Genomic DNA, 26,483 nt, shown 5'->3' with positions numbered 1-26,483 from the left:
AGAACCTACTTGGTAATGGTGAGCTTATCCAGAGCCTTCCGTAGGTGTGGTAGCATATGGTAACAACTTACAGCTACAAGGTCATGTGGCTTTGACTCAGTGGCAGTGAGTGTGATCTGGGGTTCTAGGCTTCATGATGATACAGTGACGTGCATACCTGCATGATAATCTGTCATAATGGTTGCTCATTCATTCAGAAGATATGGATTGGATGCCTATTGCCTTTCAAGTGCTAGTCCACCTGCTTGGGATCCATGACTGGACACACTAGATAAGAATGTGGTTGAGACACCCTCCTCTGTGGCTCTCCTCCTCCTCCTCCTGTCTTTCTCAGTGTACCCTGAACCAGCAACGCTCGCCTCCTTCCCTGGACCATTGCGTGGGGCTGTGTTTGTTGTCTCCCTCAAAGACCAGCATTCCGCGTGCTTGCTGTTTGCTATAAAGCATGGACTCACTGTGTGTGGACAGCGATTTGCCTCCTCTCTGTACGACGTGCGGGGAAGAAGCACCAGATTAAATAAGAAACGCTACTTGCTGCCCAGAGAGTTACAGTGACCATTGTTTCAGACACAACTTCCAGGTCATTTTTCTGGCATCTGTGAAACCTTAACAGGAACGCGTTTTCTCTTCAGGGGAAAATCAGTCCCAGAAATGACAAACCCTTTGCTCTCACTCAATTTATATTCTAGCCCATATGGTTTCAATTCTTTCTTGCTTTCATATTTCAATAAAAAACAAAAATCCTCCTTGCTTATTTCTGCTCCTCGTTTCAGAATCTTATCAACGAGGCTTTATATTTACACCTCACCCCAGTGCCACCACCAACAGCAGCAAACATTGCCTTTGATTGGCTGTGCCTATCCATTGTCAGATTTGATGGGAGATTTATGAACCTTAAGCAATACAAGAGACAGTCTTCATTTTTTTAACAGGACAGTCACTGTTCTAAGGTAAAGATGACAACTTAAATATCAAAAGATAAAAATCATTTTGTAGGCCTCTTGCTAATGGACTTGCTAAAGGCAGCAACTTCCATCTTTGTTTGTTTGTTTGTTTGTTTGTTTGTTTTGCTAGAGGTCAGTACAAATTGGTGGCACATGATCAGCAGGAATTCTCTTTCAAAGCACTTTATAATATCCAGGTAACTCTCCCACCAGCTACTTCCTTTTTAGTGATGGGTTTACAAGCTGGTGTTTGAAGAATCGCTAGATTGTTTAGAGGTGTATTGTGGTGCTAGGGTAACTTTGATATGCAAAATATAGCATATTTCAGATCATTCCTAATACAGAAGTTATGTGTGCCCTCAGATCATAAGGGCAATGCACCCACTCTCTGTAATATATAACACCCCCCCCCTTTGAAGAGAACAGAAAAATAGATGACTTAATAAGGAAGAAATACATGCTGACCATGAGGCCCCAGGAGAGAAGACACAGCAAGTAGTAGTGTATTATTGTTTAGAATTAATGTCAGTTTGTTTAGGAAATAGAAGTGCTTAGGATTTTGTCCCTAGTTCAGTCATCTATGCATTTCGTTTAGAGTAGCATGTGCTATCACACGGCTGCTAGGTGCTGGGCCGTGTCCTGTTTCTGTGGGTTCCAGCGCTGCGCTCGACTCCTCTCCGTGGTGTGGGAGTCGGGGATGTGGGGGGACCCAGACAGGGACCTTCACTATTAGTGTCAAGGCAGGGATGCATTCAAATGGATAGAAGGAGCCCTTACCTCATCCCAGAGATATTGAAGAAAGCTTCTTGGTGAGTTTGACATTTAAGCTGAGTTTCAATTTTATCTTTCTGGCATATCCTAAATGCTTGCCAATCATTTCTTTGTAAAGAATTCCTTTAATTTGTGTCTTTGAAAAGTGTTCAGACAGCAGCAGATAAAGAAATTATGAATATTTTTCTCAGAACACCCCCCCCCCCCCGCAAAGCGTGAGTTTGTAGCATGCCGCGGCGAAGGTGAAAGTGTTTTCATTGTGGTGTTTGCAGCCCTTCCTGATCCCCCAGTGACAGCAGGGAACAGAATGCACCCAAGCCCCCAGGTGGCTCTCCGCCAGGTGGCTCTCCCCCAGGTGGCTCTCCCCCAGCTGCCTCCCAACGTCTGCGTGAATCCCTCTCCCAACAGCCCACATCTCTTCCTTAAATCTAGAATTCCTGACACATGGAGCCAGCAATGCCACATTGATTAATTGTACCTTTATAGTTAATGATTTAGATTTTTATTTGAAATGAATGGCTTTTTTCAGGTTTTCAGACTGGCAGAGTCTCTCTCTCTCTCTCTCTCTCTCTCTCTCTCTCTCTCTCTCTCTCTCTCTCTCTCTCTCAGGGTTTGTGTGTTTTATTTTTGTCTCCAGACTTCAGCGTTCTTGACAAAGTTCAAAATTCAAGTGCATGGTCATTCAGGCAGTGTTGCTTTCCATGGTAACTTCCAAGAGACCTTAGAAGAGTTGTGCTACTCTGTTGTTCTGAGGGATTTTTACTGTTGGGTGGTTTGGTCCCTGTTGTCAAGTAACTTTGTGACATGGGTTCTCACGATGGCTTAGGCTTGACAGGGCTATATTGTTGGACTGGATGAAAGGCTGTGTGGGAAAGTCCTTGGGCAGGTGGGAGGTGCTGTTAATCCTAACAGGAGAGGCTCCTAGTGGTTTAGCAAAAATGTGAAACAGCAACCAAACAAGTCAGTAGACGGGAAGAATGGCAGACATGTCCGCCTGTCACGGTGCGAGAATGAACACCAAGTGGCTCGCCTCATGCGGCTTCATTTTGTGTGGGGATAGTCCATGTTCCCCCAGTATTTCGTCAGTGGTGGTAAGGAATGGCGTTGCCCTGCCGGTTGTAAGAACACGGGCATTCTGCTGAGGAGCCATGTGGTTCCCATGTATTTTAATATGTCTTTGACATCAGGAGAATTGCTGAGACAGCAGAGGAAAGTGCTTACACCTTGGACAGCAGCCAGAACTGCGATTATTTATGTTTCAAAGCAACTACCTTTTCTTTCCCGTCAGTAAGAAACAGCGAGGTCTTAAAATGTTATCGATATTGGGATTTCAATAAAACCAGCACATAGGTTTGTATGTTGGAATGAACTGCTACGTTAGCGGCAGTGAAATTTGTATCTCAAGCATGAAGTTTTAGAGTTTAATTGCACATCTGAAAGATGACGGAAACAAGCTGGGAAGTAGGTGGTACTTATTTTCTCACTGATGATAAGAGAACACATTTTTATTTGGTTCAAGAATATCACCAAAATAGTAGTCTGCACATGTGCTGCTGTCCATCTGTTATTCATAAGGCTTCGCCCAAATGTAATTATTCCCGATAATAATCCTGTAAGGCAGATAAACATAATTCTGAAAATATTAATGGAGAAACTAAGAAGTGCAGATGCTCATTAATATACAAGGGGCTTCAAAGAGTTTGTAAAACGAAATGAAAAGATAGTGGAATTTTTCCCACAAACTCTCTGAAGCCTCCTTGTGTAATCTGCATAATGGACCTTCGAAAGTTTTATAAATCAGATTTTAATTTATTACATTATTTATTTTTCTCCAAGTGTCAGGAACATATTTTCTCCGACTCATAAGAAATGTACATGTGTATAATAAAGAAGCGTCTCTTTAAAATGAGAAGAAAATGTAAACACCCAAAGAGCCTAGATTCTACATGCACATGTTGACATTGACTTTCTAGATAATCTTTAAGATTCCGTATAATATCTTAACGTCACCTATAGAAAGGTGGATAACTTGAAAAAGTAATAAAAAAAGAACTGGGAACATTGATAAAAATAAAGTAAAATGATGACCACTGATAATATTAGGTGACCAGCTGAGTTGATAAAGATAAAATTATCAAACCTTTCATCCACTTTGGACAGAGCTGAGCTATAGAGTTAGGAAAACATTTTGTTTCAAGTATTATTCTTTCTGGTTTTATTGCATAAGCTTTATTTAAGTGATGTACCACGTAAAGAGAAAATTGATCTTGAAGCAAGAATGCATTTCATATATAAAATTGAAATACCAACATTTATGACATCTATTGTTATAACTTTGATGGCCAAACTGATGCAAAAAGTCTATCAAATTAATAAGAAAATCAGTAAATCACTCAGTTTATATGATTTTAATGTATAACAAATTATAAATTTGTTTCAGTTTAACAATCCACCGTCCCACTGTTACTTGTAGTTTGTGTTGATGGCTCAAGGAATTGCAGTAAATGTTAGGTCAATGCCTAAATCAGTCATATATGAAGATTTTATATGAAGAACATGTTGTTTTTTTTCTTGCTCCTTTAATAAACTCTAAACTATATTCATGTGTCTGTCATAAAAAGCATGAAAACAAATGACTAATTATTTTTAAATTATTTAGCACAATTGGGAAAAAGGAAAGGGGCATCTTCAATAATAGAAATGCATGGAGGAAAGATAGCCAATTCTGAAAGTGCTCCCTGTTGGCGAGTTTGTAACTTTAACACGTTGGTCATTGCCATCATCGTTTGTGGCAGCAAGTCGGGAAAGGCACGTGTTACTTGCTTATTTTTGCTCATGCAGTTCTGTGAATTTATGTCAAAATTCTGAGTTGTAAATATTTCCCCACCCCACCCCAACACTAAAAGTTTTATACTTGTTTATATTTAAAATATTATAGAAACCCTTAAACTCGATTGGATAGGGCGTACAGGGTCACAGCTAGTGGTGCAGTTTGCTGGCCAGGCTGGGTGGCACTGGCAGGAGAGAGTCAGAGGAAGCTGGTTGTCTCCATGTAGGGCTCTGCTCTCTGTTCATGTAGCTGACGGACTGAACAGAGGATGCTGTGACCTGCATCTTCATGATCCGCAACAAAGCGTGAGTCATCTAGCCACAAGGGTCATCCTTTTAAAGCATCCGGGTGTTTTGTTAGTTTCTTAAAATGCGTATTTGTTCATGTTTTAATAGAATGTTTATTGTCTTACATAGTTTATATGAATGTATGTTTCTTGTTTTTATAAACGATTGATTTAAGCAAAAGGATCCCATCTTAAATTATTTTACTCGGAAGCTTAATACACGAAAGACTGTATTAGTCTCAAGGGCCAGCCTGTTTAAAGATTATCAGCTTAATAGGAAAATGGAAAATGTTTGTGGCTAACAGGTAAACTACCTCCTGTCTATGGATCCTGTCTGTTCCTCCTCTACAAATTGATGATTACTTCTTATGTATGTTTCTTACATTTTCTATGACCCAGTCTATGAGTTGTTTTTTGTGTTTGTTTACTACAGGAAAAGGTTGGTTGGTTGGTTGGTTGGTTGGTTGAGGGTGGTGACGAGCAACATTCAGGAGTTGGGGAGAAAGATGTGTGATAATTTTGCAAGCATGTCAAACCTTTGTTTACAAGTCAATGCCACCTGCTGTTGACCCTGTAGAGAAAAGTAAAACGGACCCATTGGGTTCTCAAAGCTATCATTCTCTCAGATGCAGACTGCTGCATCTTTCTCCCAGAACGAGGCTAGTGGATTTGAACTGCCACACTTTAGGTTAGCATTCAAATGCATGACCACTGCATCACCAGGATTCCTTCACTTCTCCTGTAGGGAACTAAGTGCTTAGGCCTATAAGAAACAGATTTAGGCTTAACATCATAGACACTTCTCCAAATAGGAGGTGATTTTCCTTGATTTTGTCTGTGAACACCACTTTCAGAGTAAAAAAAAAAAAAAGCTACTGAACTTGCTGTCACTTGGGGGGGGATTCTGACACTTTTTAAATGTTTTTTTTCCCTCTGTATCTGTTCTAGTTATGTGAGCAAAGCAAAATACTTCAATATCAACGTACTAGGGAAATAGCGCACACGTGCCTATAACATGGTCAGTATTTGAAAGTCTCTTTTTGTTTGTGATGATATGTGTTTTATATCATCATAACTCAGGATCTTTGGGAATTTATTTTTCCATAGATAAATTACATATTAAGATCAGGTGGATTTTTATCATGCCTGGAAATTAAGTATTCCCCAATAGTTGTGAATTAGTGTACATCCCATTTGACCATGCTGCCCTGGTATTTCCTTATGATCAGAATTTCGGGATATCTTTCACTGCTCTCCATACCTTAATTGAGCAAAATAATGTGAGAGATTTGATGAGAGAAAGTACGGAAATAATAAATTTGGGAAATTTCAGAAATCATAAAATAAGTTGACATATAATAATTATTTTTGGAAGTTCCTCTTGCCTCAGTGTCAACTCCATGAGCACACAATTATTAGCCAAAAGATTGATGGTTTGAATCGGCTCAGTCACCTCAAAATCAAGCCTGGTACATTGGTTAATGAAAATTTTAGAGTTTTGTATTCTCTCTGACAAGTCATGGGAAACAATGAGTTAAGTCAACTAGAGACCATGGCAGTGGCTTGTGTGAAAAAGCATCAAGGGCCTGAGAAGACGATGGCTTGGAAAACCAGAGCGTAAAACCAAAGGTGACAATCAGGACTATTGAGAATGATGACATTTGGAGAGGCAGTGTAACAAAGATGGAGACTTCAAGATGGCTTCTTTATCCAGAGTGAAGATAGGAAAGGAATATGAAGAACCAGGATGAAAAGTAGCCTTTCAGAGACTTTGCATTTCCGTTGTTAGGCTTACAAAGGAGGCAGGAATATGGAAGTCCGGCAGGAGATGGAAAGAAATGACTTCATGTGACTGCATTATGGTGGGCATGAATGACAGTGCCTGCTGAAATGGGATCTGATATTGCAATCCTGTGGCTTTATGGTTTTCACCTGAAAATAATCACAAATTATTAAGTTCCAAGTTTCTATTAGAGCATTTTAAGCCATTTTGTATAAAAGCAGGAGAACTTTGTAGAAGATTAAGAAATGTTCACATAGTGCTTCTTTTTTCCAAATAAGTGTGTGTGTGTGTGAAAGAGGGAGCTTTATATCAGAGAGCAATCGTATATTGAGAAAACATCCTAGCCCAGTCCAGATCAAATCCATAAGTCCATTATTAACCCATACGTCTAATACTAGTCCATATGTTCCTCGTTAGACTCATGCAGCACATGCAATGATACCAAATGCTGGAAGATCACAGGCCGTTGGGTAGAAAATCTTATGGATCCAGTGGTGGTGAAAGCATCTCAATGCTGGCATTGTTCTCTACATGGCTCCTCCAGCTCTGAGTGTCTCAACAGCAGGAATGGAAGGCAGAGAGAGAGTGTGTGGTTTGCCTCTTCTGATAGCAGAATCAAGAGAGAGGATGTTCCCAGAAGCCTCGTAAGAAGGCCATGGCCACAAAGAGGCATCATTAGCTAATACCTGATTGACAGGCTAGACTCCACCCCCTCACTCACAATACCCTTAAGTTGACAGGCGATTATGTCACTACCACAAACACCAGTGTTGGGTTAAAGTAGGAATTTCTCACAGGAATGGAGACAGGACGCATAGGAAGGAGGTAGGGTAAACTGTAGTGCATAAGAGGAGGTTGAAATAGATCACACTGTAATAGAGGAATTGAACTGGAACATGTAGGAATTGTTGAGTGTATAACCTCACCTAATTCACAATGCATAGCTTTGTATTTTCTGGGTGTTTTTTTTTTCATTCCAAATTCCCAAAGAATCTAGATATTCTGGAGCCAGTAAGGCTATCTAAACCTTTAATCTTTAAACCTTAGACCAAAATTATCCCCTGAATTTTCTTTAAACCAAACAGTTTACAGCTTATGTGCATCTTGAGCACATTGTACTATTTTAAGAACTATCTGCATGGAATCATTGACAACAGCAACTCAAAACTTTTGGAATAGGAATAAGTTGTTTGTCCTGAAAAATTCTATCATGTGATCTCTAGCTTTGTTTCTACCTCTAAAACCAATTCCCACCTCCTGACCCTTGCTTTGTGTTTCCAAATTTTGCATTCCAGTCACTGATTGTTATAAACGCACCTCGATTGTACGTTTGAGCAAATTCAGACGGAAGAAGCTCGTGGTTCAGTGAGCAGTGGTCTGCTTTCATATTCTAGTTCTTTGCACATTTCGTTATAAACTTTGTCTTCTCAGGTCACCCTGTGAAATACTGTGTTTAGTTCATTTGCTTTATTATTTCTTCACTTTAACAGCAAGTTTCAGAGTCTCTTCTTACATCCACTTTGATCTTTTCTTTCTTGTCTTCTTAGTGCGTTTTTTGCTGTATCCCAAGTACACTATCTTGGATATCAGCCCACAGCTCATCTGGTCTTGGGTCATTCGTGCTCAACGTGTTCAAATGTATTTTTTACACGGCTTCCATTCAAGAGCGAGACTCACTGTCCTACTTTGTTTCTTGTTTCTGCTGCTTCATCTTGAACTTGCATCTAAGCAATTTTTGATCCGTTCCACAGTTGGCATCTCTCCTTTTTCTAACTGATGATGTTTAGCTTCTCCATAATCCCTTTCAACAGATGCAATCAATTTCTGTTTGTAAATATACTTAATGGCTTAATAACTGTCTCAATCATAACTTGTTCTTCATAAAGTAAGAAACAGTATGCACACTTTCTGTGGTAGTTACATAATCTGGTGTTAATTTGAGAGGATTAAGAGTGAAGGGGTGGAGTCTAGTCTGTCAATTGGGTCACAGCCAACGAGGCTTCTGTGTGGGCATGACCTTCTCCTGAGAATTCTGGGAATTCCTGTATTTCCTGCTTGAAGGCGGGAGACACCTCTCCCACTCTCTGCTCACTCTCTGAGACAGTGCTCCACTGACAAGGCTGACTCCTTGAGAGACATCCCTGAGGAGAAGCCACATGGACCTACCTTGATGCAGCCCTGGGTGCTGGAGAAGACATGTAGAGACCCCTGCCAGCACTGAGATGTTTACAATGTCACTGGACCCAAAGGCCTCTGCACCCGCTGGCCTGTGATCATCCTGCATTCAGCATCATTGCTTGTGTTTCATGAGTCTGAAGAGCACTTTGTAGATTGGTATTAGACATTGGGCTAATATTGGATTTATGGGCTTAAACTGGACTGGGTTTGAGATGCTTCCTTAATGTACAGTTACCCTTTATATAAAACTCTCTTATACACATAGAAACATATGAGTTTCTACGGATTTGTTTCTCTAATCTACTGGGATTAACACACTTTCAGATCCCCTGATTAATACAAGTTTTTATGATTCAGAATTTACCAAGAACACTGTTTAATCTCAGCAACATGACTTTGCTTTTCAAATAAATGAAAAATAAAATATAGGCTTACACATCATCTGGTCTTTTTCTTTTGTACATAAAAGCATAAAAATATTGACTTTACAAAACACATGATAGGATTCATATTTCCCACCAATTCTCCACTTGTTTAACTTCAGACAAAACTATCAACTTTATAATTTCTCATGTCTAATTTCGTGCCAAACTATAAAGATCTGCTACTACTTTCTGTCTCTCCACTTAGAACTGGCCTTACCAATGGTTATTAACTCTGTAAGTTATAAGTGATGGTAAAACGAGCAACTGCCCACTGCTCAAGCTCAAGTCCCAGAGGGTTGATGCTCTGCTGGAATCAATGGTCCTGACTGGGTCATTAGTTTTAAAGTTGCAGATCGTTTATTTTTCACTATGCATAGATTCAGTGGAATAACACACTAACTCCTCTACAAGGGGCTGAAGTATAAATATGAAAGCAAGCTTCAGTAGGAAATAAAACTAGTAAATCAATCATGTATATTGATGATTGACAGATTCTATCACCCACTCCTCCCACTTTGCCTTCTTCCCCTCGTTGAAGATTATGTGACTAGAACCCAAATCATGAACTTTTGGTTTACAAGTGTGGACATGGACCAGGGCCGTGATTTGGACCCTGAGCCCTGTAGATTCCATTTTGATGCCTCGATCTACTCATATCCTCTGAGGAGTCAGAATATACAAACTATATAGTCAGAATATGCAAACTATCTGGCTCTCAAAATATTTGAGAGCACTTGCTTCCTAGATGATTCATAAAACACACTTTCCAATTCTTCTTAGGTTTTATTTTGAGTTCACTTTGTTCTTGAATTCTTTCTTTTTTTATTTTTATGGTACAAATTTCAGTTGATTCATAAGCAACTTAAGAGTTATGGGGTTCTGACCCCCCAGCACAGTTCAAAAGTCCCCATTATAATGTTTGATTCCACAAAAGGTCAATTACTAATAGTCATATATAAACAGCAAATTGGTACCTATTTTACATGTTGTATATATAATTTACTGCTCCCATGGAAAAGCTGCATTTGCAATACTAGATAAGAGAATATTTCACAATTTCACAAATAGTTGTCATGATGGCTTTGTGAGTTTCCTTTGCTCATTTTACAGTGCTCCTATTGCTGGATTAATGTCTTTTGGAAATGGCAGGTAATCGTTCAGCACATATCACGCAATGTGTTTTTCCTTGTATTAGCATGACTTTTCTCTGCTTCTTGAGAGCACGTCAGCAACACTAGTGGCACTCCATCTGGGTTCCACGGCGCCAGTCAAAGCTCGCATTATTGCACAAAGCACACTGGAAAAGGTTCGCTTTTCACTGCGATCCACAATTTACTGGGGAGAACTGCTCTCGGAGAGGTGGTTAGCATCTCAGTTTGGGATTGTTGTTGTGTTTTTCTTTTAATCTGCAGATCAGTGGACCAAACAGTTCAAACCAACAGTTCAAAATATTGTTCTATATTATATATACCTACATTATTTTCCTGATTTTATAAATTAGTCCATTTCCCAATTCTCTTTAACGATCCATCTTTTCAAGAGCATTTTTTAGGATGGTTAATGTCTGTACATTGCCAACATCAGTCACTCTTTGTTATTTTTTATTTTAATTCTTAAATCGAAGATTATCTCCACAATCCAGGATTACTTTGTAGCAGCAGTGGGATGACATGACGTGTTCGCCGCATGGTGTTCCCAAGAGCTGTAGCCTGGGCAGTATACGTAGTGTGGCTGCATTTGGCCATTTCTTCTTCAGGGTGGAGACAGAATGGGGTAAAATAAGAGAACTTCAAAGAAGCTGAAGAATTGGTGTTGTGCCTGAAACAGAACCAATTATTTTTGTAAAGCAGTAATGAGAGCCCCCGCTTTTTCTTCCTCTTGACCTCTCAGTAGTCAACTGAACCTGGATCTCTGTAGGAGCCTGAAGCAGAGTCCAGTCATTCTGCACAGGGTACAGATTACTAAACAGGGATCTCTGGGAGGTTTTAGATTCCCTAAGGCAGAGGTGCTGAGTGAATTTAGAGCTTGAAGAACACAGATTCTATTTTATGACTTCATTTTGTGATGTTAGTCAGATTGAGGCCTCGAGGCAGGAGACAGCCCCTATCATCCCGCAGGAGTGCTCTGCTTCCATCAGCAGCAGAGAGCGAGCGGTAAATGACTCCTAACTTCAGGAAAGCCAGTCTTCAAATATCCCCAGTAAGAGTGAGCTTACACTATTTCAGAGCCTTCCTGTTAGAAACAGCCCATAGGCCTTTGGATGGCATTGTTTCTATAGTGCTTTTTATAATACAAATAAGCTAAAAATAAACATAAGCCCACATTTGAACTAGAAACTCCAGTACATAGGAAACTGCACGCATCCTAACACACTTTAACAGTGTCAGCATGGTCAAGGACCTGGGTGAAGGGCCCCTGCCCTTGACATTGCTACGATTGATATCTTCACAGTCTTTGGGAGATGGTTTAATCTGGCTTTGTGGGAAAGGGTCATACACAGCTGAAGAAGCCCTAATGGTCCAAAAATACAGGTCTAAGATATAAATAATATTTTTAATGTGTCTAGCATGAATTGTCTAAAGAATAAGTAGAGGCAGAAGCAAATAATACATTGATAAACATTGTTTTAAATGAATACATTAAAACCTCTCCTTCCGCATCTGTACATGTATAGCTTTGAAAGATAATATCTTAATGGCATCATTTTTTATATGAAGCGATGGAAAGTTATCTCCCCAAAAATCATAGCCTGTATGTTGCCGTAAAGTGTTGACAGATGAGGTTGTCAGATTCGGTAGCCGATTACCAGGCAGATTGCTGGGTTTTGCTTTTTACAGTGATCTTTTACATTTTGACAAATTCTACTCTGTTTTGAGATGATTTAAACATACAGCTCGGAAGCAGATCAGAGCTCTTAAATCAAAGTTAGAAACAGTCTCTGCGGCCAGGAGTCGCATGTGGCAGTGAACGTATATATAAATAAATGTAAAACTTATGTACACGATTCACAGCATTTGCTTTCTGGCAATCTCTCTGGAGGAGTAAGAGGGTAGGGAGGAGAGAAAACTGGGAAGGCTTACTTCTTGCTCAAATGTCACAATTCTCTTCCTCTGTAATTTTCCGAGTCTATTCAGTTTGTCGCAATCTCTCATTGCAGGCGTGTAAATTCCATGAGGGCAGGGATGACCATCTGCTTGCTGTTTCTAATGATGGAGCTCCATCATCTCAAAAGTGATTGGCACCTACTAGGTCCTCAAGCTCCATCTTTTGGATAAATAAACATGTCAAGCCTCTCTGTAATGGGCTTGAATACCAAATTATTGGAGGGTTGGGGTAGGGAAGAAAGATGACTTTGAACTTTCTTGGAAGATATCTCCATGAGCACAAAATGCTATTATAGTGATTTTCTTTCCTTGCATACATAACCTTCCAAATCAAAATCATCTTGAAGCCAGCAGCAGCTGATATCAACCAGAAGTAGTAAGGTGTCATGTCTCAACTTGATTCAATTTCAGTAGAATAGTATCATCTCTCTACGATGACATGGTGCCTAAAGCCTGCACTCTGGATTCATGAGTTCTCGTTTCATCACTGGTCATGTGATCTTAGGCATGCTGTTTTTCTTTGGGTGCCTTGGTTGTCTCAAATGGATAAAACAAACAAAAACATGAAACAGAACTTGCCAATCTCCCTCCCTCCAGTCAGTTGCATCTCTTCGCGCCCCTGTACGGCAGAGTAGAACAGCCCCGAGATTTTCCAAGGGGCGCTCTTTTCCGGAGCAGACGCCACACCTTACTATCACGGAGCAGCTACCCGGTTCAAACTGCTGACCTCTTGATTGGCAGTGGAGTGCTTTAACCACTGGGTCACCAAGAATCCTTTCAGAATGGAAACATAGGTCATATCAACCCAGAGATGAGAATAAAATGAAGAAACGTCCGTAAAGGTCTTCACATCATAGTGCACACGGAAAGCGCTCTATGAAGGTTGGCTTGTGGTATATTTGCCACCCAAGGTCATCTTCCCCATTCAGTGTTTGCTTCTGTCTTTCTACTTGCGCTTGCTCACCACCTCTTTCCTTAATTCAGTATGTCGCTACTTCCAAACCTTGGAGAATCCATTAAATAAAAGGACGAGGCTAGATGGTGTCTACCCCGTTTCCAATTGCAAAATTGATTATAATATGACTTTGTTTCGAAACCCAGTGTATATTTTGAACCTTTTTGATACACTGTTCATCTGCCTCTGTAGCTAACAGTATGTTTCTGGTATGACTTGGTACATTTTCATTTGTCTCAGTGCATATTATTGCTGTTAGTTGCCGTCAAGTGGCAACCCCTGGTGGGCAGAGTGTAACTGTTTACAGGATTTTCATGGTTGTGATCTCTTGGAAGCTGATCACCAGTTCTGTATTCCAAAGCACCTTTGGGTGGATTCAAACCTTTCGACTACAAGTCAAGTGCTTAACGGTTTGTGCCACCTTGTAATCAGAGTAAGGGAACACAAACACAGTTAAGTGTTTGGCAGTTAATCGAAAGATTGGTGGTTCAAACACACACAGCAGCTCATCAGCAGAAAGGTCTGGCAATCTGCTTCCATGAAGATCATAGCCAAGAACACTCTACTCGGCACATGGGATCTCTCTGAGTTGAAAATTCTTTGACAGCACCTAACAACTATGACAGCACACTCGGACTGAATTGCACAACTAGTAATTCTATTTGAGAAGGAGCTCTAGTAGCACAGTGGGTAAGTACCCAGCTGCTTACCAAAGAGTCAGCAAGTTTGAGCCCTCAGGCAGCTCTGTGGGAGAAAGACGCAGCCATGTAGCCTTCCATAAAGATGACAGCCTTTAGCCAATACAAGGGCTCAAGTAGAAAGAAAATGTTTTGAAAATGATGATGGCAACATATGTACAAATGTGCTTTATACATTTGATGTATGGATTGTTATAAGAGCTGGAAGAGCCCCTGATAAAATGATCTATTAAAATAATTGTTTATAAAAATTATAGTCTTGAAACCCAATGGAGCAATTCTACTTTGCCCTTTCGAGTAGCTATGAGTAGGCATCACCTCAAGAGCAACCAGTGTGGCTTAGTTTGGATTCTCAGTTTCCAGTACTATTTAATGAGATACTGGGATTTGTTTTTAAATCATTTTATTGGGGGATATTACCGCTCTTATACCATTCCATATATCAGTTGTATCAAGAATATTTGTACATATGTTGCCATCATCATTTTCTAAACATTTGCTTTCTATTTGAGCCCTTGGTGTCAGCTCCTCTTTTTTCCCTCCCTCCCCCCTTCTCCCACCCCCAATCCCTTGATAAATCATAAATTATTACTATTTTCATTTCTTATACTAACCATTGACCTTCTCCCAAGTTTCTGTTGTTCATTCCCCCTTGGGTGGGGAGGATTATGTAGTGATCATTATATTGGGTCCCCCTCCCTTCCCCTCCCCTCCTGATATCACTACCTCCATTTCTGTTCCTGAGGGGTTTATCTGACCTGGAGTCTGTGTGTCATGAGTTCTTATCTGTACCAGTGTACATGCTCCGGTCTAGTCAGAACTGGAAGTCAGGTCTGGGGTCATGAGAGTGGGGACTGGGGTGGGGGGGGGGCAAGGAAGCCTCAAAGAACCAGAGCATTTTTGTGTGTTTTATTGGTGCTGGACTGCACCCTGTTTGACTCATCCCTTCTTTGTGTCCCTCTGTGAAAGGATGTCCTATTTTCTACAGATGGGCTTTGAATCTCTGCTCTAAGCCCCCTCATTCTCAACAATATTTTGTTTTGTTCAGTTTTGGGTCTTCTGGTGCCTGTTACCTGATTTGTTGACACCTCATGATCGCACAGACGGGTGTGCTTGTTCCATGTGGGCTAGTTGCCTCTCTGTTAGATAACCGCTTGTTTACCTTCAAGTCTTTCAGACCCCAGATGCTTTATCTTTTGATAGCTGGGCACCATTACTTTCTTCACCGCATTTGCTTATGCACCCATTTTGTCTTCAGTGATCGTTTTGGGAAGGTGAGCATCACAGAATGGCAGGTTGTTAGCACAAACTGTTCTTGGATTGAGGGAGGACTTGTGCAGAGGCCCATTAGTCATAAAGTTCAACAGACAGACCTGGAATTATGTATGTTTTTTTATTGTTTTATTTTTTGCTAGTTTTTGTTTCTTTTCTTCTTTTGTTTCTCTCTTTTTATTCGTTTTTTTGTTTCCTTTTTGTTTTGTCTCTATTTTTGTCATTTTGCCTACCTATATAAGATAGGCATGGGAAGCAAGCTGAGGAGAAAGCAATGGAACCCATGCATCTGGAAGAGGAGGAATGGGGGGAGGGGACAGGTGCAGTGAACAAACAATGCCATTGACAGGGAAACAATTAAGGAATTAAAAGCAACAATGAGGAGGTTTCAGAGATCCCGGTGGTATTATAGCAACAACAATCTAGCTGAGAGGAATTACTAAGAAGCAAAAGAAGGAAGGGAGGGTGATGGTGGGATAGGAGGAAGGTAAAAGGAAACAGAAGAAAGATCTAGGAAGCAAAGCTATGGATAGAGATATAAACATAGGTGTGCACGTATGTAAATTTATTCATTCATAAACATAGAGGTATTGGCCTAAGTACATATATTTATATGGCAATACATTGAGGAAGTGGAAGGACTTTGGGCCTGTGCTCAAGCCCTCCCTCGATGTAAGAACACTTTGTTCTAACCACCTGGCATTCTGTGATGCTCACCCTCCCAATATGATCACTGAGGATAAAATGGGTGCATAAGCAAATGTGGTAAAGAAAGCGGATGAAGTCCAACTATAAAGAGATAGTGGTTTTTAATTAAATAATATCTTTGTGAGATTTCCATTGTTAAACACACAAAATCTAAGTAGTGTCAATGAGTACTGTGTGTTTATTGCTTTTTGTATTTTTTTTCAAATATTATAGATACCTAGTATATTTCACAAAAATGCCCCTCATAGCAGAGGAAGGCCCAGTGGATAATGGTTTGTATATGTGCTACATTTTTGCTGATTACTATACAATAATATGCATGGGAAAATAAATCATAAAACCAACACTGAAGGGATTAGGAAAAATGAGCAGTTAAAATTTCCAACTGATTTATAGGCTGTTGGAAACTTTGTTACAAGTTTGATTATACTACATAATACCAACCTGTGGCATCCAGTCAATTCCAAGCACGCCATCCCAGGTGGGGCTGCCAAGCCTATCAGTCTCTAAGGGCGCAGATAGCATCATCGTTCTCCCAGAGTGACCGGTGGGTTGGAAATGCGCCTCTCTCTGCCAGCAGCCCAACACTCACCTGACAGCACCATCAGGGCAGTTCTCGAAAGTCTCCACAGGAGCAAGTGAAAGGCTGGGTCTACACTGTGTGGAGCAGTGCTTCCCAACTTCCTCACGCCGCCACCCTTTCATACAGCGCCTCATGTGGTGGTGACCCCCAACCACATTATTTTCACTGCTACTTCATCACTGTCACTTTGCTACTGTTATGAATCGTCATGGAAATATCTGATATGCAGGATGTATTTTCATTGTTACAAGTTTAACATCATGAAAGCATAATGATTAATCACAAAACAATATGTAATTGTATATTGTGAAATATTTATTTCTAATGACAAATACGTAAAAAATTTGTCTTGAAGCATGGTGTCGCATGGGTAACAGTCTTCACGCCAGGTACTCATGTGGGTGTATCTGCATATGGGTGGACCAGCCAGGAGACGGATAGAGAAGCGGGTGTCTCAGTTCCTAAGACCATCAGAAACAGGTGTTTTCTGATGGTCCTAGGTGACCCCTGTGCAAAGGTCGTTCAACCCCCAAGGGGGTCGCGGCCCACAGGTTGAGAACCGCTGGCGTAGCGGGTTACACATGGTGCGGCAAACCACAGATCATTCGTTGGAAACAACTTGTGGCTCCCGGGGAGGACGAGGCTTTCTGCTCCTGGGTAATGCGTTTCTGTCTCGGGCAGTTCTGTGAGGCCCTGCAGTCACTCTGAGTCAGGGTTAACTCAATGACAGTAAGTGTGGTCTGAGTTTAAACCAACCATGGGCTAGGGCAGAGGGTGCGGACCATTGACTCTAAATCGGAAAGTTCACGGTTTTGGCAGAAAATCGCTGTCCTAGTTGTTCACCAAATTGTTTCTGTCTCTTTCAGCGTCCTCCATCCTCAAAAGGGAGAAGCGGCTGCGGACAAAGAATGTGCATTTCAGTTGTGTCACGGTCTACTACTTCACCAGGAGGCAAGGCTTCACCAGCGTGCCCAGCCAGGGCGGCAGCACCCTGGGCATGTCGAGCCGCCACAACAGCGTGCGCCAGTACACGCTGGGCGAGTTCGCCCGGGAGCAGGAGCGGCTGCACCGCGACATGCTCAGGGAGCACCTCCGCCAGGAAAAGCTGAGCGCCTTGAAGCTGAAGGTAAGACGCGGGCACCTTGCTCTCCGGGCGGATCAGCAGCTTTCACGTGGGCATTCACAAAACAAACGGGGCATTCGCTGCTCCAACAGCCTGCCTGTGGAGCTTTCTGTTTCATCGCGTGGCCTTTTCGCTGAAAGCAAGGCCATGGTCCATCTATTTGACCCACACGTTTTTAGGGGGTATCACTAGGGAGCAGACTCGGTGCTGAGGCTGGGGCGAACTGGGGAGCCGGTGTAGATGGACTCCCCCTTCTCCTGGAATGGACAGAGTAGGAGGAAGAAGTAATGGAGCTAGTCCGGGGAATGTGGCCGGTGCTCCTGAGTGGGTCCAGGAGGTCAAGTGCAACTGCTTGGGGCGGTGGGGATGACAGCCCTCTGCGGCGGGAACAGCCCAAGTGGCAGGCGGGGGGGGGGGGGGGGGGGCATGTGGTGAGCAGCACATAAACCCAAGGGTGGCTGAAGGGAAGGCTGCAAGTGTGCAGGAACAGGACCCAAGCAGAGGCATACTGAGGTATTTTTTTGTTTGTTTGTTTGTTTGTTTGTTTGATTTGGGGGGGAAGTTTTGGCTGGCGCGGGGTGTTGTTTTTTCTGTCTTTGTCTCTTCAACCTGAAGCGATCAGATTTTATCCACGCACGTTAATATTGAATTTGGAGTGGCAGAATAATACGGTTCCGTGTCCGCTTAGTCATGAAGATTGTTGTGGAGTAAGGCAATCGTGTTGGGGGTGGGGGGTTGGTAAGCTGGCATTTTAGGAGTTAAGAGGTGCTTACAATAACAATCGTCTAGGAGAGAGATGGCAGAAGTTAAATCAGACTGATGCTAAGGGGCATGAAGATAGATGGACAGAGGTAGACATTTAGGGGGTGGGATCAGCAGTGTTTAATGATGGATTGGATTTGAGAAGAAAAGAGAGGAAATACCAGGAAGGACTTCTAGATTCCTGGCTTGCAAAACTGAGCAGTCGTGGTTGACAATTGCATTCTCTCATTGTCTTTGCTAAGGAACACACAGGTTGTGTATGTGGATGTAGAAGCTAAAGAGATCACTTTGAACATCTAAGTTTGAGGGGCGTTAGCGAGATCAAAGAGCTGTACCCAAGAGGTGTTTGCCTTGCTCCATCACTCTGCGAAAGCACAGGACCCAGTTTCCACACAAGGCGCTTAAATGACGCTGGAAACTGCGCATCTCTTTAGTGTGTCTTAGTTCTCATCTTGTCCTTTTCAAAGGTTTCATTTAAAATTATTTCAAAGTGTCAGCTATCAGTCCACTGTTGTTATTATTTTCCAAGATCGCTCTGTGGATAGTTAAAATCTGTAATGATCTTCAGATTTGCTTCTGAAATCCACCTCCGTCCACCTATATAACTCTCTACAAACAGTCACTATGGGATAAGCGTTGGGCTACTAACCACAGGTCAGTGGTTCAAAACCGCCAGCCGCTCTGCAAGAGAACAACGAGGTTGTCTTCTCCCACAAAGATCTTTAGTCTCAGAAACCCTATAGAGAGTTACCATGAGATAGAATCAACTTGACAGTAGTGGAATTGCTTGGTTTGGGTTATCCAAAAAGTAAACTCATTCACCAAGCTCAAATATTAATGACGATAGTAATGGCTGCCATTCATTAGTGATTGTTATTTGACAGAAATTTTGTTAACATTTTAAATTTAATTCTAACAAGACCTGGTGGGATAGATAAATTATTAGACCACATTTACAAATGAGGGCAAAGATGTTAGCTAACTAGATGTGAGCACAAAGATGTTAGCTAACTAGCTCACTCAAAAGAAAATGGACTATTGTATCCTTTTACTTCCCCTTCTCAAGTTGATTGATTATCTCCCATAGGCAGTGGGAAAGCCATCTCAGTACCGACACAGAGGGACCCCTTTCTGGGGGTTGGTATGGTATGCACTGATTTTGAACATCTGGGAAACTGTAATTCTCTCTGAGGCTGGAAAGATTTATTGTGGTGAACTTTGAGGCCCATCATATGTGTGATGACGTGAGGGGAGCAACACACCTGCAGCAAGCTCCTCCGCCCCAGATAACAGTGTGTTCTGATATGGGGCTGTGCGTCCAGCTGCTTCCATTCTTCAAAAACGGACAAAAACCAAAGATAAACACTTTGAAGGAGCAAATATAGTGCTCGATTTTTATTCCCCCTCCCCTTTTTTATTAGTTGTGCTCAGTGTTAGAGAATGACAGTCATCTGAATCGGTTTTCGTTGTTGTCCAAAACCTGCCCCTTCGGGTGAAGATGTCAGAAAAAGGCATTATGCTATCACTGTTTGTTGGGGTTCTGGCCCCAACAGTTAAATGGGTCCTTAGGATCAACTTGGAGATTATGGAAAAGAACGTAAATGGGCCCAGGGGCTCCTTGTCCCTATGTCAGGACCAAGAGAGTGAATATAGTCTTCACTGGGTGTATATAATGGGGCTTAAAGATCGAACACGTAACATAATCTATGGGTAATATAATCAGGTAGCCCAATAAACAGAAAATGGAATGACTCAGCATCTTGACCTAGGGCCAGCTGACCTCGAATGCCCCTGAACCCCTCCCCATGGGAACAATCTATGATCCGTATCAGGCAAAGTCATCAGAAGAGAGTTTACTACACTTTAGGGTGGGACAGGCAATAGAATCTGATTGCTCTTAGCTACAGACAAACTCCAGGCACAGTAAACAGCCAGGTGCAGGAATGATACATCTTTCATGGTTGCTCATTTATGACAGTTCCTTTATGGGAGATTTTTGGAGGGACTGTGTTCAGTCATGAGAATGTGTATTAAGATTTATTTATAGCTCATAACCATGAGGGCCTTCCCCAACTGGAGTAGGCTTTCCAGACCCATAATTATGTGCATAGAGGATTTAGCTGCATTACCTTCTCATCCAGTCTTTCAGTTTACCACAATTGTTGCTTCCAAATTAATATAAAGCTCAAAGATAATGGGATTTAGAGGAAATCAGGTCTTGGTCTAACTGTTTTTGAAGTATTCAGAAGTCTCAGAAGCACATTTCACATGAAGCTAATAAAAGATCACAGCACTGTATTTCAAATTAATTTTTTAAAATAATCTAAGGGGAAATGATGGAGGAAACCTTGTATAGTTAGCATTCTTCCCAGCATATATTTTTCTTTTTTAAAATCATTTTATTGGGGTCTCATACAACTCTTATCACAATCCATACATACATCAATTGTGTAAGGCACATTTGCACATCTGTTTCCCTCAACATTCTCAAAACATTTGCTCTTCACTTAAGCCCTTGGCATCAGCTTCTCAGTTTTTCCCCTCCCTCCCCGCTCCCCCCTCCTTCATGAACCCTTGATAATTTATAAATTATTATTTTGTCATATCTTACACTGTCTGACATATCCCTTCACCCACTTTTCTGTTGTCCGTCCCCCAGGGAGGAAGTTATATGTAGATCCTTGTAATCAGTTCCCCCTTTCCACTCCACCCTCCCTCCACCCTCCCAGTTTCACCACTCTCACCACTGGTCCTGAAGGGATCATCCATCCTGGATTCTCTGTGTTTCCAGTTCCTATCTGTACCACTGTACATCCTCTGGTCTAGCCAGATTTGTAAGGTAGAATTCTCCCCAGCGTATTTTTATGATATTGTAAGCATAATTAATTGCACTCATCTAAGGAATGCCAAAAATTTCAACTATTCGGAAATTTCACACCGGTACTTGGCATTTCTCTTTTAATATGTCTTTTCCAGTTTTATTGTGGTAAAATATTCATAACCAAAAAATGCCATCGTAACCATCTCTAACTGTAGTTCACATTGTTATTCACCATGCTGCTGTGCTACCACCACCATTACCGATTTCTAGCTTGTGGACATTTCTCACAGAAACTCTTGGAGCATGTAAGCAATCACTCTCCTTTCGACCCCCCTTTGGCAGCTGGTAGCCGCTAATAAACTTTTGTCTCCCTGCCTTTGCCTTTTCTAAGTATTTTGTATAATTGATGCTATACATTGTTTGTTCTTTTGTGTCCGACTGATTTTGCCTGACATAATCTTTTCACAGTTCTTCCAGGTTATGGCATGTATCAGAACTCCATTTTTCTTTACGTTAAAAAATATTATGTTGGCGCTCTATATTCTGTTTCACTTACGCAGTCATCTATTGAGTGAAGAGCAGCATTCTTTTGGGATCTTTCTACCTTCTGACTGTGGTAAATAATGTTACAATGAGTATTAGTGTGCAGGCATCTACCTTCAAGTGCTTTGGCTGTCCATCGAGGAGTGGGAGAGCTGGGTTTTATGGGGTCACGATGAGTTGGCATTGACTAAATGACAGTGAATTGTGAGTTCTCACTACTATCCAGTCGATGCTGACTTATAGCGACCTTATAAGACAGAGCAGAGCTACCTCTGTGCGTTTCCAAGACTGTAATTCTTGGAGGAGTAGAAAAGCCTCAATTTTCTCCCAAGGAGTCTCTGATGATTTTGAGCTGCCGACCTGTGGTTTCCAGCCCCATGTGAAATGATTGCACCTCCAGAGCTGTGTCTTGAATAGTAAACCGTTAACAGATACATCGTTACAAAGTAGCTCTTCATTTTAAGAAAGTCCTTTGATGCCCCAAAGTTTGATTGTGGATTGTGATTTTGTCTTTTGTTACTTATGCCTTTGTGAATTTGTTATCAAGGACAAGGCGTTAAAGTTTTATCCCTATGCTTTCTCCTAAGGGTTTAATGACTTCAGTTCCTAATTAAGGCCACTGATCCATTTTGTGATACTTTTAATGTATGCTGTGAAGTAAGAGTTCAAACTTATTCTTTTGTCTATGGGGATCCATTTGTCTGAGTTCCATTTATTGAAGAGCCTGTTCTTCCCCCCCCAATGAATGGATTTAGAGCCTGTTCTTTCCCCCAATTAGATGGATTTGACCCTTTTTCAAAAAAAGTTGTTTTATTGGCATGTAATTCATATATCATAAAATGTATTCATTCAATCATATTAAGGAGTATTGTTCAATCATCGCCACATTCAATATCAGACCATTTTCTTCCCATTTTCATTTAGTTTTTGTTGAAAATCAATTGGCAGTTTTTGTTGAAAAGCAATTTGCCATAGCTGTATGGGTTATTGCTTACTTTAAAATGTTCATGAAAAATCCATTGTTGTATGGATTGTGATGAGTTGTACGAGCCCCCAATAAAATGATTTTTTAAAGAAAAAAGAAAAATTCCATTGTCTTCTAATTCACGGTTTCTAAGAACTTTTTGAATGCTTATTTCTTCTTCCGTGTGGACCAGATCGTTGGTGTTTGCTTACTGCCTTCTTTTTTCCAATGGTTTTGGCTCTCTGGAGCTCCTTGCAATCCCGTAGGAATTTGAAGACTGGCTCTTACATTTCTTCAAAGAAACCTGTTAGAATTGGATGAGCATTAGGTCGATCCGTGGATTTCTCTGGGTAACAGCCACATTCTTAGTAATAACAGTCGCTCTTGCAGTCCATGAGCACAAGGTGTGTTTCCATTATTTAAATCTTTTTTTTTACTTTATTAAAATACTGAGTTTGATTTCACATGTATATTTTTGTCTCCCCACCATTTCCTTTTGTCTGACCACTGCTACCCCTCTGTCCTATCATAACATTCCATACACACTTAGAACCAAGCAGAGGACCAGGTTCCACTTTTACAAACTAAACGGGCATTTTAGACAACTCGTTCTTGGCCAAGGCACCTGGATGACATTGATCAGACACGGTAGGGGAAGTTCTCACGCTGCGTTATGAAAAAGCAGGGCCAGCTAGCAACTGTTGCAGAAATGAAATAAGACGGAAACTTTTAACAAGCTGTTCAAACTATTTTCTTAAAGAGACTTCCTCCAGTGCAGAGATCTTGAATAGCCTCCCGGTCAGTCATCCGGAAGCAATTCCTCACATCATTGATGAACTTGGCTTCCACTTTAGGAAGAGAACCACCCTTTTCTATACCTGCTTGCATTTTTGCTGTAATGTCTTCTATAGAACTAGGGCATTTCGGTGTTTGGGGAGATTTTTCCTGTTTTTGTTGTTTTTAAGGATTCTTGACCTTTGGTTCTTGGTGTTGATGGCTTTGAGTCTTTTCCATTCTGGTTTGATTTTTGTGCATTTTTGGCCGGAATATCCCATATAGATTTCTTCACTGGAGCTTTTTCTTCAGTTTCATCATCTTGATCATCATCACCGTCAGCAGCAGCAGCAACAGCAGCAAGTTTCACCTTTTCCTGTGGAACCGTGTTACCGCTTGTGGGGGCAACCTGCTTTCCTGATAGACTTAGAAGTTTCACATCCTCCTCCTCTTCATCCTCTGACTCGGCATCTTCCTCCACAGCTCCTAAACGCTGTCCACTAATATGCTCAGGCCCTGAGCCACACATCACCCATAGGACCACTGCTGGTGTTATTTCAAAGCCCTCCAGAGAGAGTGTTGGCTGTACAGACATTTTCAAAGTGGCCAGTGTTACTTAATTGGGCTGCCTTCATAATTCATTGCTTCTGTTTCAACAATATGCAGTTCATCCTTTGCCCCAGCACCTAAGCTGACCGTTCTTAAAGATAACTGGTGCTCATTTGCATCCTTATCCACCTTAAACTGATCATCTTTGTCGGCCTTTGGCCTTTAGTTCACAACAGAAAAGATTGTTTGGGCCCTCAGGGGGCTCACGTCCATATCCATGGAATCTTCTATGGGGTGGGGACACGCACTTCGGTGAGAGAAATGGAAACCGGAGGTAAACCACTGGCGTTGCTGTACACAGCAGCACACGACGGAATCACACCAGGGACTAAACCTTAATTTTTTTCAGCAAATTTTATGGTGTTCACTGTGCATGACTTTTACTTTCTTGGTTAAATTTATTCTTCTTTTAGATGCTATTGTCAATAGAATTATTTCTTAATTTCCTTTTCAGTTTATGCATTGCTAGTGTAAGGAAACAATTGCTTTATGTGTGTGGATATTGTGTCCTGTGACTTTTCTGAATTTATTTATTAAGTCTAGTAACTTTCTTAGAGGTTTTCTGAGATTTTATATATATAGTATCCTGAAATCTACAGTTTTATTAAGTCCTTCCCAACTTGGAGGCTTGTTATTTCTGTTAGGTGCCACCAGGTAAGTCCCACCTCGTAGTGATGATATTCACAATAGAGCAAAACATTGCCCGGTCCTAGGCCATCATTACGTCATTATGTTGGAGCCATTGGTGCAGCCACTGTGTCAATCCATGCCATTGAGGGACTTCCTCTTATCCCCTGCCCCTTCACTTCACCAAGCACGATGTCCTTTTTTAGGGGCTGGTCTCTCTTGATGGCGTGCCCAAAATACATGAGATATTGCTTTGTCAGCTTCCCTTCCAAGGAGCATTCTGGTTGTACTTCCGGTTGCCTTATTGTTACCTAATTGCTCTGACTGGAGCTTCCAGTGCAGTGTGGAATAGCCATGGTAAAAGCAGGCACCCTTGTCTTCTCCCTGATCTTGTGGAGAACTCCTTTGTTTAAGTACTGGAGTGTGTTTTGGTGAAGGTTTACACAGCCCATTCGACCCTCATTCAGCAACTCCTACACAGACACAAGTCTCTGCCCTGGGTTACAGTCCCCAGAATGTGTCAGCACTACTCCATTTCTCGCCCTCCCCCACCTCTATCTTCCAGTTATTGTGCTGCTCATCTTTGCGTTAGTGTAACTGTTGGCCATTTGGTCTCATATTGCTGATTGTTCAAGGAAGCATATTCATCAGGAGTAGCGTTATTTATTTTCACACCGTTTTTGTATTTGGCTAAAAGATGTCCCCTTGGGGTGGTTTTCATTCTGTGCTAAGGGTATCTTAGAGCAATAGTCCCCAGGGTTTTTTTTATGTATATCAGTCCCACAAATCCAATCTTGCGTATGAATTGGAGTTTTGTCCTGTATTCTCCTCCCATTCTTACTGCACGATGTTCCTGATGAGATCAATCAGGGTGGCGACCCACAGGTGACATTACTTCTCTGGTCTAATTTCCTTCGTGAATTGTTGGTTCCCTTCTCTTTCCTCCACTCGAGCTAGGAGGAGACCGTTTGTTGTATCTTGGAAGACTACTGGCAAGCTTTGTAGACCCCACGTTCTGCTCAGCAAAGTAAAGTATAGAACATTCGCTTTATGGATTAAGTTATGCCAATTGGTCTATTTTTCCTGTAAAACTGTGGCCCCAAGTTTTCAAACTCAGTGAACATTCCATCAAAGTGCTTAGAGATGTCTAGAATATATCTATTAATTGTGGCCCCTATATACTCTATTATACAAATGGATATGTACTTATCTATTAACTGCCACGTTTTCTTTCTTCAGCAGCTTTCACTGGTGTTGCACAACTGTGTGGGGCACAGTCTCTACCACAGTTGTCCTTTATTCCTGCAGTGTCTTCATTTACCTTGGCCCATCGGTACTGACTTTTCCCATACTGTGTGTTGCCCATTCCATCCCCAGAATTAACATGTGTCAACTATCTCCTGGTCTCAATGTCAGTGGTTCAAGCCCACTAGTTGCTCTACATGGAGGGAAATGAGGCAGTCTGCTGTCATGAAGATTTATAGTCACAGCAACCCTATGAGGCAGAATACACTCCAGGGCTTTAGTGTTGAGTTGAAAGTTTGTGAAAAAGAGAAAGACCTTTAATGAGATGGATTGACACAGGGGCTGCAAAAGTGGTCTCAAACATAGCCGTGATTGCGAGGCTAGTGTAGAATTAGGCCGCATTCATCTGTTGTGAAGAGGGCCACTAACAACAGAAACAAGAATGTGCTAATGTCCCTTTCCCTCCAAAGAGCCAAAG

The 26,483-nt window shown here is 41.5% G+C and overlaps 1 protein-coding gene and 1 pseudogene across 1 annotated transcript in view; one reads left to right on the top strand and one right to left on the bottom strand.

Annotated features, from left to right (window-relative positions):
• CSRNP3 (cysteine and serine rich nuclear protein 3) overlaps window positions 1–26,483 on the top strand; it is a 79,713-nt gene that overhangs the window by 37,201 nt on the left and 16,029 nt on the right. Inside the window, exon 2 of the mRNA XM_075530036.1 lies at window positions 17,404–17,663. Within this exon, the coding sequence (XP_075386151.1) occupies window positions 17,404–17,663 (260 nt within the window). The remainder of the gene's footprint in view (window positions 1–17,403; window positions 17,664–26,483) is intronic.
• Window positions 23,505–24,166, bottom strand: LOC142424923 (nucleophosmin pseudogene; annotated as a pseudogene).

Source organism: Tenrec ecaudatus, chromosome 13 (genome assembly GCF_050624435.1).
Source record: "Tenrec ecaudatus isolate mTenEca1 chromosome 13, mTenEca1.hap1, whole genome shotgun sequence".
Lineage (NCBI taxonomy): Eukaryota > Metazoa > Chordata > Mammalia > Afrosoricida > Tenrecidae > Tenrec > Tenrec ecaudatus.
This window is presented reverse-complemented; position numbering and strand designations above follow the sequence as displayed.